This window comes from Nanorana parkeri, unplaced genomic scaffold (assembly GCF_000935625.1).
Source record: "Nanorana parkeri isolate BGI_ZX_2015 unplaced genomic scaffold, ASM93562v1 scaffold180, whole genome shotgun sequence".
NCBI classification, from domain to species: Eukaryota; Metazoa; Chordata; class Amphibia; order Anura; family Dicroglossidae; genus Nanorana; species Nanorana parkeri.
Window position 1 is genome coordinate 3,452,911 of NW_017306448.1, and position 14,453 is coordinate 3,467,363.

A 14,453-nucleotide genomic window follows, 5' to 3' on the forward strand; every position below is an offset into this window, starting at 1 on the left:
ACATGCACAGGTCAATACATCTAATTAATTTCAATGTGAAACTCCCCTTTAATTTCACTTGAATGTTCCTGTGGGAGAAATTTATAAGTACAATAAAAGCCGGCTCAGAAAAGCTCTGAAAGTGTTTTCATTTCTCCTCTTATTCACTGTTTTGCTCGTGTTTCAGGCTCATTTCAAAGGAAGGCAATCATGAATGAAGAATTACAGGCCTGGTGTAGGCTTAGTATGCAAATCTCCATCTTTTATCTCAATTAGACACACCTCTTCTCATCTGTCACTCAACTAACAACATTTGCACTCGGCTAAACTTTTTTTTGTCTCCTTTCTCAAAGTTTTTTTTGTTTGTTTGGGCTGCAATTTTATCAAAAGACCTTAACAACTGAGGAATTTAAAGGAGAATGGAAAATCTTTTTAAAAGTCTTTGCACATGTGACAGACATTACTTTAAAATGAAATAATGATTTTCTTTTCACATATTTCATAAAATACCGTGATGGTCGCAGTAAACATGTATTATTCCCAAAACACAGTGTACATTACTAGATGGCTTGCATCCCAGAAAATAAATATTGTATCACAGCTCCTGCTTTTGCTTTGACAGTTCTCTGATCTTTGACCTCAGCATGAATATTGTACCAGTACTTTAAATTCTGCAGTATTCTATAGAAGGGACATGGAAGAGCTGTTATGCAGAACAGGTAAGAGATACAAAAATGCAGCTGAACCAATTGATGCTGATTAAAGCTGAACTCTACACAGATGTAAAAGGATCAAATTAATACAGCTCTGTTTTCATTATTAACACATTAAATTCATTTTTTTTTAAATGCAAGCAGTATAAGTAGCTGAATATGAATTGTTATCAGTCTTTGTATACAGAGCCATATTTACTCCCTCTGCTGCCCCAATGCCAGGTTCCTCAATGCGCCCCCCCTATATGTAGGCTGCATACAAGTGATCTCAGCGACATCGCCGAGGTCACTTGTACAAAACAAGTGGCAGCTTTTCTGCTATACATTTAGCCCTGCTGCCATGTTTTTAAAGACTTCTTCAACAAGAGCTCCCAACTGCACACAAATGCTTCCAGACACTGGAGGCAAATGCCTGAATTTCTGCATGTCCTGTCCAAACAACCCAACAACTATGACAGCCTCTACAAACAATAATGGTAAATTGATTCACTCCATACCTTTTCTGTATTCAAATCTGCTGCATAGACAGAACTTAGAAAGACTGCACAACAGTATAACAGACTAGATGAGACTACCAGTCCCACATTTGACATAAGGCCTTGGTGATGCAACAGAACGTAACGTGAAGAGTCAGCTCAATGCATAAGGAAGGAACTGCTCTCAATGTCTCTGTTTTGGGGAGACTGCGGTTGCCCACAATGTCTCTGTTTTGGGTGGAGTGGAGCTGCCCCAACATCTCTTTTTTAGATGGACTGAGGCTTCTCTCACTTTCTTTGTTTTGGATGGACTGGGGCAGAGCTTGCTCGCCCAAAAGTACCATTAATGCCACAGGGAGACCATCCCTCAACCTTAAAAGTGTCTGTAATCATCTTTAAGGCAAAGCTATTCTCGTCACCAGTCTATATAAATTCTTTGCATACTCCTTTGCAGAATCCAATAAAGGAAGCGGGAGCCAAATATACTGTAGCATCAGCCCTCTAATGGACTCTCCACAGAACACACAACAACAACCAAGTGTTTGACCTGGAAGTCTTAGTTGTGCTCCTGCTTAGCACTATCCTCGCTGTGGGCTAAGCCCCGAGTAGCCCAACCACAGCAGAAGTCTTATTTTTGGTAGATTGCTCTGTAAGAGCATAACATATTTCATTGTGGTTACAATGAAGGAGTAAGAATTTAGTACAAGAAAGTTGTAAGACAATATAGCATTCAGCCCAGGACTCTGTGTTGATGCAGCTTATGAAAAGGTTGAAACAACAATACATTTGTTTACTTTAATTAAATGGATCCAGCATACCTTTTTCTTGTTGGTGGGGCAGATGTAGAAGTTATCAATCACAGTAGTGACTCCAGGCTGAAGGTTTAGCTTTGTATACGTTGTTCCATAATCCGAGGACCTGGCAAATAAATAAACTGAAATGAGCAATAGCATGTTGTTTTAAAAAAAAATATGGCAAGCTGTTTTTAACTATTATTTACTAAAGGGAAGATTCACTACAGTGGGTAACCTATTTTGACCGCATTTGTCTCTTTTGCCCTGAAATGTTGACATCACAAACATAGTGGAATAGGTACATTTTTTTTGCATGAAATAGATATTTTTAAAGCTTTTAGGTCTTTTGGATCTGTATTTTTTATCCACCTCCAATGGCTGCATTTTTGGTTCTCCAGAGACAACTCCTAGAAACTCATAACTTTTGCCAGACAGAAGCCAGTAATATCTTAACACAAACCTGTGACTGGACGTTTAAATATTTACATGTTCTTAAAAAGGAACCTCACCGGGCTAGGACAAAATTAAAAGCCAGCAACTACAAGTACTGGAACTGCTGACATTTAAGAAACACATACTTACCAGCCCATGAAGTCCAGCGTTATCTTGCACACAGCTGATTCTTCGCAGGGCTTTTGTGCCGCCATCTTGGATTCGGGAGTTAGCTGTGACTGATTTCTTGATGATTCCCAAATGGCTCCCTACTGCGCATGCATGAAATCTGCAATGCAGCGAGACTGGTCCTATAGCCTTCTGGGATGTCTGACGTTATCCCAGTAGGATGTGTGGAAGGGGGAAGATGGTAGGCAGATAAAGGGGACATCATCCTCGCCTATATGAGGAATGAGAATGTGAGAGCAAGTACCAGGAAAACATGGTAATTGCTGAAACAAAACATTTTGTAAGAGACTGGGGTAGGTGGGAGAGGATTATGTTGAAAAGCAGTATATTACATTTGAAACAAGCCCTCAGTGACCTCTGTAGTTACAGCCACAGTGAAGTAATTAATTTCCAAAGTTCACAGTAGGAGCACTTAAGTAATGCAAGTTGTTCTCTCAGCAATTCAGCCCTCCCTGCTCCCTCCTCTTAGCAACAGTGACTCAGTAGCCCAACTCCCATTTCCCCACAGTGTCTCAGCTTCCTTGCTTTTTTCTTGCAGCATTGACTCAGCAGCTTAAAGGATAGGTGCACTTTGAGACAATGTGCACTTATCATGTTTGCACCTTTGCCCTGACCTTACCAAACCCACCCTCACTCTTCACAGATGCCAGTGTTAGTTTCCATCTTTGCTGCCCCTGCACATTACAGTCCCATTGACTTCTATGGGGCCATCTGTCTCCGAACTCGGGGCACAGCCCTATAGAAGTCTATTGGGCTGTAATGCGCTGGAGTGGCCAGGACAGTGAAAGTTGCTGGATGTAAACAAACCATGATGAAACCATCTTATAATTGATCTAATCACAGCACAGTGGGAGCTGATTGCTAACTATTGATGAATTGACAACAGGCCTAAAAATTGTGACTCGCCTCCTCGCAATTGGCGGGTGAAAATTGCGTGGGGGCTAGTGGAATTTAATCGAGGGGGTGTGCCGCCGGCAGGACCAGGGATGGGACACTACCGGTGCGGCGATTGCTCGCTTCTGTTCTCTTCTCCTTTTTGGCCGCTGCAGCTACAGAGCGGCCGAGAAGGAGAAGAGATAACAGAAGCGGACGATCGCCGTGGTGGTAGTGTCCCATCCCTGGTCCCGCCGGCGGCGCACCCCTTCGATGACATTTAGTTTGGCTGTCTTCCCTTCCGCTGTCTCCTGCAGCTTCCTCCGCCCACCTCAGCTGCCAGGCTGGGAGGAAGACTGCAGAAACAGTGAGACACCGCACCGGGCCAGAAAGTTATGCAAAACTAAGTTCTATCTCGGTAGATGGAGGATCTCTGTATCACACTCCCCCCACGGCACCTGAATACCATCAGCTTTGTGCACTGTAAGTCCCTTTCCTTTCTTCCTTACACCGCTGACCTCTGCACTGCGTGTCACACTGACCCATGCACTGCACGTCACACTGACCCATGCACTGCGCATTACGCTGACCTCTCCACTGCGTGTCACACTGACCTCTGCACTGCGCATCACGCTGACCTCTGCACTGCGAGTCACATTTTTGACAGGTGCACTGCACGTCACATTGCTGACCGGTGCACTGCATGTAACATTGGTGACCTCTGTACTGCGTGTTACATTGCTGACCACTGTACTGCGCGTTACATTGCTGACCACTGTACTGTGCGTTACATCGCCGACAGATGTACTGGGTAGGGGTTAGGTGGGGCAACTGGTGGCAAGTAACTTTTAAGGCCTGGCTAGTAGCTTAGTACTTGAAATTTTGAGCCCTGGATGAAGACATTTCCCATTGTTCTTTCTTTTTCCAAACAAAGCAACGTGGTGAATTCTATAGGAGGAAACCCATTTTCTTTTGGTATATTTGTCTTTAAGAAAGTTTAGTGAGTTTTTCATCTCACATCTGATATTATGGCTAAAATGTGCAGACTTGCTCTCTTGCCCTGACCACAAAACAGCGCGGTGGGTTTGGAAACCACCACCCATCATAGAGCAATTAGCGGTGTAGACAAGATGAATTGAATGTGGTATGTGAGAAAATGGAGAGTATGTTATCCTATAGCGCTAAACCTCATACAAAAATAATATCGTTCCGTGTGCTCAACCAAAAGAAAACATTATTTTTTAATATTTCAGCTTCCCACAAAACATATTTTATCGATAAAGAAACCCAAGCCAGTCTGTTCAATATAAGGCTCAGTTTTCCCACAGATTGCATAGTACTTTGTATAGAATTTTACCATTTCGTTCTCTCTTAGGATATATATATATACTTCTCCTCAGCATTACTGATCTGTCGTAAAATATGATATATGGCTTAGGAAAAAAACGTTGTTTTCTAATTAAATTTAATACCGCATTTGGATTCCAACCATTCTGTACTGGTGAAAAATATAAGGGAAAGTCAAAAGACAGATGGTCTTATGTATGAAAGTGTCAAAAAGAAGACAAGGCAATAAAGGGTCTTAAAGGAACCGTCCAGTCACAACGTATACTTCCAGACAGCTGAATTACCCTTTAGCTTCTTATATGGATCAGGGATTCTTCAGACAAAAACTGTAATATTGGTACTAGGTGGACTGAACCTTTCAGGCAGCACATTGGTGACAAATTCCTACTGGTTACACAGTTTTAGTGCTTAGGTTGTCAAATCCACCCACCTTCCCTTAAAAGATCTCATGCTACCTGATGCATTTATTTTATTTTATGGAGGAGGCAGCAGGGACTTCAAGGTAGGTGAGGCAGAGCCAGGAACCACACACATAGTATGTACATACTTGACATGTTTGTTACATGCCCACCATTGAAATAAAAATTGAGTATTTTGTTAACTGTAAGTGGTTACTATCGGTATTGGTGGTATTTAGTATAGAAATTCCTTTTTTTATTTGCAATGTCTTATTTTTTTCCCATCTTTTTTTGCTGAACAAGCTGTTGTACAGAAATTACAGTTACAGAGGTTGACACAAACTATAATATCACTGGGGGTGCTTTCAGAAGCCACAGTGTCAGTATTTATACTTTTTCCTGATGTGCCATGTGCATACATACTGTATATGTAACTCAAGTGCAAGGAACAAGGGAATGTACCAACATAGAAGAAGGGGATTGCAGGTTCAAGTAAAATTTCCCTTCTGTTTCGACTACTATATGAAAGTTCAAAGGCATAACATGGTTTAACCCGGACTACTATTGTGATGGTTGTGTATTAAAAAAATATTTTTTTAATACACAACCATCACAATAGTAGTCCGGGTTAAACCGTATGATGGTTTGACATTTTTCCCAATATTGATTACTGCTTCTTCAGAACTGATAGTATATAGAAGTTTTTTTAGAAAACAAAAAATATAGTATATGGTTAGGACCAATGGTCTTTAATCCCATCCAAATATAATTTCTCCCTTCTGTGCGCCACCATTGGAGCAATCAAGAGACCATGCTTTGGGTACCACCTCGGACCCATCAATCCAGAGAGGAACATCCATTAAAACCATATATATCTACCCCATATTGAATGGTACCCATGTTCAAAGAATACCTCTTAGATGGCTAACGGAGGCTTGCTTTCAAGCAATCACACTGGATATTCAGCAAAAATCAATAGCCAAGTGGAGGACCAAACAATCTCTTATGGATGTCCGTTGAGGGTTCACACACACACAGGCAGAGGGCAGCTCCACCAAGGTAGATTCACACCCTATTCCCTAGACCTATCTCACAGAAAATCAAATGCATAGAAGGAGCTGGAGACAGCTGTTGGTCTTGCTTGCAGCTTGCTACCTGCTGTGAAGTCATATAATCTCCAAGTCTAATATAAAATAAATTTTTTTCAGATTAAAATATACTTATTTTAGCAGTTATCATAAATGAAATAAATAAAACATACAAAATAAATTTTAAATTCCCTTTAACTTCTCTGTATGTTTCCGGGTTGTGGCAGGGAACTTACAAGGCTTATACATACCCCTATACACAATATCAGTTCTCAATGTTGGCCACTTTATCACCATACTTTACAATTCTGCTTTCATGAAAAAAGAAAGTCTTTCTACTCTAACAAAGATGTATATTCCCTTCAAGAATGAGGACTATACTGCATTTGTTCTTTAATTTCTTCTGCCACCAAGTTTGTAGAACTCTTTAGTTTCCGCTTTTTGGAAGAAAACAATCAAAGGACAAAATAATGTCTGAGGCTGCAAAGTAATTTCCACAGTGGCTCCACTGGAATTGTCAAACAAAGCTGCAGCTCTTGCCTGTTTTCAACGCTATTCTTTTGTGACTTGCCTGGAATATGTAATTAACACAGTAATGCTTCTTATACCGAGCTACTGCCATAAAAAAAATATAAAAAAAAATCACCCTATCCTGACTTGAATGCAGAATGGCCAATTTCAGCAGTTTGCAGATAAACATGTCAGCATGGTTTTCTCTCACCTCTTTCACATGACATTTTTAACTCTGTGGCAAGATGGCGTTCCTAGGCACATGTTTCAATTACATTTCTTTGGACATTAATCTGGGGAAGATGCTGAGCCAAGAATATTAAAGCATATAAGCTTTTGTTCAAGAAAATACAAACTCTGAAAGGGGAACTTTGGTGTACTTGCAGTGAATACACATTTACCGTTATTATAAAAATACATTTTGATTTTATTTCATTTGTCACTTCAGATGTATTTTGCTTGATATGTCTATGATTAGCAGTTTTTCAATTTAGGAAGCAGCAGGTCTAAATGCTTTGACTGTGTATTCAGAGGATGTGCAAAAAGAGTACAGATAAATACAGTATATGTAAAGCGTTTAGTAGTTATGTCCACTGTCCTCTGCCCTCCCATTTTGTAGTTATGTCCTCTGATAAGAGGTCATGCCTCCTGTTTTTATGCCTCCTAGATACCTGCTCTGGCAGGGTTCAAGGAATTCTGATGTGTACTGCTAATACTAATTGCATTGCCTTCTGCAGGCAAAGGGATCTATTTATAGAAGATGTGTGAATCCTGGAACATTCAATAGAAAGAACAGTGCTGGTTCTCTATCACCTGGATTCTGGGGCTTCACCTAGTTCAAAGTGAAGAACATCAATGGGTTAATCTTATTCCATTTGCTTTAAAACTAGGGATGTTACAGATACATTTCCAGCTCCAAGACTACACTAGAGAAAAACTCAAAAGTTAGGAGGCAGCTGTCATTTGTAAGGAGCATACAAGGCTCCTGGGATTTGTGCATCTCTGTTTTAATGTCTGACTTGTTTTATATAAATATAAATACAGGGATGCACCGATACCATTTTTTTCAAGTACAAGTACTGATACTTGTCCAAGTACTCACAGATACAAGTACTGATACATTTTTGTTTATTGTCATGTGACAGTTTTTCTTAAACAATACAGACTAATGATTTCAGGACAGTGGTGGAGAGCCAGAGCCAGGTCCCAGCTGCAACTGCTGTAACCCTTGTGGTTCCTGTGAAATGCCAAGTATCGGCACTGGTATCTGAACTGGTATCTGAACATCCCTATTTAGATGTTATATATCTCTATCATTTAACAAAAAACAGAAGACATTTAGTTGCTGATTATTTTATTTGGAATGATAGAATGGGTTGGTGAATCTTGACCACATGGCTGTTTCATAAATCAGGCAAATTATTAGTCATTTGAAGCGGACCTTTACCCTCTTTCACTAAAAATCACATCAGCATGCGTCACTAAGCCTCTACAAGTCCTTCACATCCTCCCAGGACACCAACTTGACAGTCCTGCTATAGATATTTCAGTCCTGGTGTGTTGGCTTGATGAGAGTTAAGCTGGCCATACACCTTACAACCATCGCACGACTTTCGTTGTGCGATGGCTGTAAGGTAATTCAAATCTCGTACGATCTGCCCATCTTGGACATGCAGATCGTACGTGCGATCATCGCAAGCCCTCCCCGCTGAGGGCAGGTCTTCCGATGATTCCAATGCTGAGAGGGCAGTGTGCACATTTGTCTTCCGAGCACGCCACTAACCCGCCGAAAATCTTACGATTTTCGGCAGGTTTTCAAGCGTGCTCAGAAGACAAAAGACGTGCGACCGTACAGTAGAAACGGCCGCACGCCTTCCATACACCTGCCGATTATCGTACGATTGTGGCATCACCCGCGATTATCGTATGATAATCCGCAGGTGTATGGGCACCTTTACACACTACTCTGGGCAGAACATTAGCTGTGGTTCTATTAGTGGAATCATATAAGACAAAGATGTTGGTACTTTTGGAACAGTATGGTTTTTCGGAAAACATTTTCAGAGATCTACCTTAAAGTGGTACGAAAGTCAAAATGTTTTTAAGCTATTTCAAATGCTGATTAAATCACTGATAATGGATGCTGTTCCTTGATGTTTAAACGTGTTAATTTCCTCCATAATCAGCTGCTCTCCTGGGCACTGGTCCTGGTATCCTGTGTTAGGGTGGCTCCTTTGCAGTGCAGGGTCCTATGGAGCCTCTATTGTGTGTGCTAGTAAGCTGTGGGTGTCTCCACAAACACACAGACACAGCAAGGCAACCCACACCCCAGCAGCTTACTTCACCTTCCCTCTCCCCTCTTTAGGCTAGTAGATGAATACCTGCTGGAGCCTGTGCTGTCCCTTGTGATCTTGTGCTGGACAGAAAGTTCAAGGAAGTGGAGCTGAGAGACTTGGAGCCAGCTGTTGGAAAGATGATGAATGTGATGAAGTGCTCAATCAAAAATGTAAAGAAATACTTTGCTGGGCAATGTAGATTTGTGTGATCTGGATTCATTATTGAATGACAGTTTGAGAGTTTAATACCACTTTAATACAGATCTATCTTCAATAATAAAGTGTCATGGCGTCTGCTCATGAAACCATACCAAATCGTGATACAATGATTGATGCAATTCCATTTCAGCATAAAGTAATGATGAGTTTTATTAGGCAACCAAACAGTTTTGAACCAAATTGAACCTTTTCTTTGTTGTGTTAAATTATGGTTGGCAAGGAAAGATTGTTTTATTCTATGATTGACTGACTACTTAAAGAGGAACTTTACCTACTGTATATCTTTGAAATGACAACAAATACACCTTTAGAAATGTTTAGTAATGACAATCTACAAACAGATATGTATAGATGCGTGCAGGCTTTTTATTCTTTGCACACCTTATTTTTCTTTTCCTCTCCAGTCTTCACAGTGGCCTTTTTCATTAAGGGCAGATTGCTATATCCTCCTTTACTTCCTGGAACTCTGGCACATGTGACCATGCACATCTCAGGGGAGAAAAATGCCTTCCCCTGCTTGTAAGATAACAGATGAGATTTCCCAGCAATGCTCTGTTGATGTAATCTTCCCAGGATGCAACACTTGGGCACATTACATCAATAATGCCCAAGAGGACCAGGAAGTAAAAAAAACAATAATTGTAAGTAAAAGAAAAATATGTTTGTTTAACTCATGAATGTAAGATGATTTCATATCAGCATGCAGAGCTGCATGCTGAGGTGATTTTTAGTGAAAGGGGTTAAAGGTCCACTTTAATCTTATGGTCAACATTGGTCCAAATAATAATAAAGAAAATTTAAAAAAACATCTTAAATACTGCAGTTTTCTACTTGTATCCAAGAACAATCATATAGTATGTGAATACAAATTGTAGATTGTTTTTGCCTCCATGGATGACTTTGTAGCATCACTAAGACCATGTGTTCCTTTATAGACTGTTCCTTGTAAACCAGGATGCAGACTAATGTGTTAAAGGGCAGATGAGTTTTACAACTTGCACAACAGCCATTAAAAGTAAAATGATACTACACGAATTTCGATCCAATTCCACAGACATGTCATAACTGTGACTCATGAACAGCAGAGACCAGAGTATTTTAGCCAAAACCCCAGCATGTAAAAATAAACATTTCAAAAGTAAAAATTCTATATGTTACGTGTTGTATTAGGTCAGTTCGACCGCAGACAACGTGGAAAAGCAATAGCCAGGTGTTCTTTAAAGGACATTTTGGCAGGACTGAATTTTCACAACTTGCAGAACTCATCAACATCTTCCATCTCCGTCTCTGCTAAACTATTTGTATTCCTTATATATATTATTTTTTATTTCTCACCCGGACTGATAGGATTTCCTCAGTACAAAAGTGGGCCTAATCAAAAGAAGGGAAGCTCTTGATGATCCTGCTGCTGAGCTATGAGATAATCTACAGTAACTACTTTTGTGAACCAAGAATGTAAAATGTAAGCCCATAGCTAAATGACACAACACAATCCTTTATAATATACAGTTGGGAAGAGTTAGAACGTTTGTTCAGGTTTTATTGCCATCTCTTTTGCCTAGTGGAGACATTCTCCCTCCGTCTCAGAGCAGGCAGTAAAGGGAATTCACCCCAGCAGGGACACAAATAAAAGCAAATTATAGTTTGAGGAGGGGTTAGGATGACAACAATGTTTTCATTGATGTTTGTGCCTTTCTAACCTGGTGACAACTGAACCCCTTCCCTATTTCCTGTACAGGTGTCAAAGGGAAACAACCTTTATTTTGATGCATCTGGAATGTATTTTAGCTGATTAAAACTAAAAGTTCAGTTGGGTTTAAAGATACTATAAGAAATACACAAGCTGCCATTGTTGACCTCCCTCTTGAAATTCAAATTGTCTGCCTGTATCTTATCCCCAACTGCATACTTGTTCTGGGTCAGGGACTCAAAGTATTGAAGCTAAAGGAGTCAGCTTTGTAGACAGCTAATACCTACAGAAGAAGCGATCAGAACTTGCAGCCTATATATTCCTGTCAGTGCAGGCTATCAACATATATTTAGTTGTGAAATCCCTGCCGCCTGTTCCTGTGTGTTACCTGGGCATGTATACTTAGAAGAAAACTGCTGCAGCTACGTAGATACATGCTCAGCTTCAGTGAATTAGCATGAACATAGTCCCGAGCTGTGTGTGAGCCTCATGTTCAGCTGCATCAGATCAGAGGAAGATACCCTTGCTGCATGCCCAGAGATTACCAGGCCAGCGAATACGTTTACCACTTACAACCTTTGTAAATCAGACCAGCAGTCTCAAACCAGATTTCCCCTCGAACGGGAGCTTAAAAATGAATTAGCGATGAGGAATTGGATAACTTGCTTTAAGTGCATCCTAACCTCAGGAGGACGAAGCTGCAGATTTTTAATGCCAGGAAGGAAATTTGTAATGTAAATGAACTGGAATCTGCACTTTGAATATCTTAGACCGCCGTATGTTAATATCTCATTGCTTTCTATGCACGCCCGTCTCAAAAAAAAGTGTTTATATGTAAATAATTATTTAAATTCTGTTGTCTACTGCTCAAACACTGTGCAGCAATGTGGAACAGTACATAATTGCCAAGTGCCAAAATGTTCCATATAAGCTGTCAGTGGATAACCAAGCATTGCATTAGTTTAGCAGACATTATAAATAAAGGTTTACTCCACCTACAAGCTAATATTGGATATATGGGTGAGAGAGCATGACCATCCAATGGCCTCTTATGTTAAAGGAGTTCTAAAGTTACAGCATATCCCATCTTGTTATAACATCAGCATTGGAAGAGCAATACATACTAGAGATGCTTTTGGTAATGCAATCAAAGCTTATTGCATATTGTGTCATTTTTTTTGTTCAGTATAAAGTACTTTGACATTTATGTCTGTCATACAACGCTGTACTTAAATTAATTTTATATCATTTTTTGGGGGACACATAGAGCTTTATTTTGGTTGTATTTATTCACCACTGTTTTTTTTTTAAATTCTTTACCGAGTAAAGAAAGAAGTACAGAACATTTTGAGAAACAAACAAACTGTTTTCCCTACGTTGTTTTATGAAACATTTATTATTACCCAATTTTTTGGTAAAATATATAAGATGGGGGTCATGTCAGGTAAATAAGGCAAATGAATGACAAATGCACTCATCAATGCATAACTAGCTTTAAAGCAAGGTGCACATGGAAGGCATACCCACCAGCCAGCCTGCAAAACAAGTACACTGTCTAACTACTAAGGTTGAAAACAGAGGTTTTTGTTGCACAACTTTTGCAAAACATGAAAAAGTAAGGACAAATTGGGTAAATAAACACCAAACACGAAAACCGCAAAAAAACCTGCCATACAAAAAATTGGCCATAGGCGCCGCTTTAAAAACTTTTACCGCTCATCAGTTTAGTATTAATGGTGATTGAGCTGCCTAGAATTATTGCTCATGCTCCAACGTTCACAGTGATATGTAACATGTAAGCGCACCCAACGCATGTTTGTATTTGAATGTGTGGGGGTGGGGGACTTTCAACTTGTTTTGTGTTTTTTTTAAAGTTTTTTTTTTTTACACTTAACTTTTATTGCTATCACATATGGGCTAAGAGGCTCTTTATGTAAAACATCAGGGGTCTACTAGACCCCTAATGTCACCTAGGAACCCCCAAAGAAACTGATGAAGCAGAGATCTGCTTCACCAACTTCTCCCCGTCTATAGAAGCTGGAGTAATGACAGCTGAAGGCAGAAGCGGTGTAACATAACTTCCGCATTCAGAGATTAGAAGGGAGATCAGTGGGAGGACGTGTACTGATATCCCTCCGATCTCCGTTCACAGGGCTGTGCAGGCGACATACAAGCTTGTACGTAAACAGCTTATACATAAACAGCGTAAACACCGGCGGCTGTTTAAATTACAGTCGGTTTCTGGCTCGTGCATGTGCTGAGCGGTGCATACGAGCTGAAGCGGGGAAGGGACTTTTAAAAACGCCCACCTACATTCAAGAAGCCACCATCTGGCAGTTTAGTTGCAATGGCCAGACAGAAAGTGGTTAAAGGAGTTGTAAAGTCCTACCATATACTATCCTGTTATAACATTAGCATTGTAATAGTAATACACACTAGAGTTGTTTTTGATAGCTCAGTTCCTCCCTCCCAGCAGTGTGCCAGTGCTAGCTTTCTAATATGCAATGAAAACACAGAGCAACAAGAGAGGTGAGAGCAGAGTGATGAAAACTGACCTGAATGAATTTCCTGAATGCTTATATTTTGACATGAAAAGATGAACTTCTCAACAGTGTTGGTGACTACAGAGATCATTGAAGGCTTATTTTAAAGATGTTTTACTGCTTGGTAAGAATTTGTAAATATTTGAATGTCCGTAGCCTGGCCACCATTATAATTTAGGAATAAACTCCTTATTCTGGCAAGACTGCATATTCCCCACTTCAATGATGCTGAAAGATGTGTAGGTGGAGCTGAATTTAGATCTCTTGCATAGAAGGAGTTGTTTTTTTTTTGTTTTGTTTTTTAATAAACTGACCTAAAAGCAGCAGTGTTTCTCAAACTGTGGCCAATGGACTAATAGTGGACCATGGGCATGGGGCAGGTAGTTCCTAGTCATCTTTCTATTGTCTCCTGCAAGATGTGCAGAAAAATAATGACACAAAAAAGGTGAGAAGTTCTGAAAAGCATTATATATAAAGCCTTTAAAAAATAGTTGTATACGAGGCACCCAAGTAAAATGTCAAGGTGTTAAGCTACCTAGAGGAGGGCAGAAAAGTGCCAGGTCACCTGCTTTTAGATGATGATTTTTGCAGAAGTGTCCTCCTTGACCTAATCAGGACTCTCATAAGATAAGAAAAATATAAAAATGTAATCCAATTTGAAAAATGCATAAATAATAATAAATAAAAGAATAAAATATCCCCTCTCCTCTATCATCACCAGGTGCCACAAAATACATTGGAGGCTCTGGATGGTCACAGACTTGTGTAAGTGCCAGCCATGAAATATTTATGTCAATGCAAACCCAACGAGATTCTATCCTAATGTTCAGCTAACAATTTACATAAACAGATCATTTGTTTCATAT

The 14,453-nt window shown here is 40.0% G+C and overlaps 1 protein-coding gene across 1 annotated transcript in view; it reads right to left on the bottom strand.

Moving 5' to 3' along the window:
- The window catches only part of SORCS2 (sortilin related VPS10 domain containing receptor 2), a 513,810-nt gene that overhangs the window by 342,726 nt on the left and 156,631 nt on the right, over positions 1-14,453 (bottom strand). Inside the window, exon 2 of the mRNA XM_018554989.1 lies at positions 1,987-2,086. Within this exon, the coding sequence (XP_018410491.1) occupies positions 1,987-2,086 (100 nt within the window). The remainder of the gene's footprint in view (positions 1-1,986; positions 2,087-14,453) is intronic.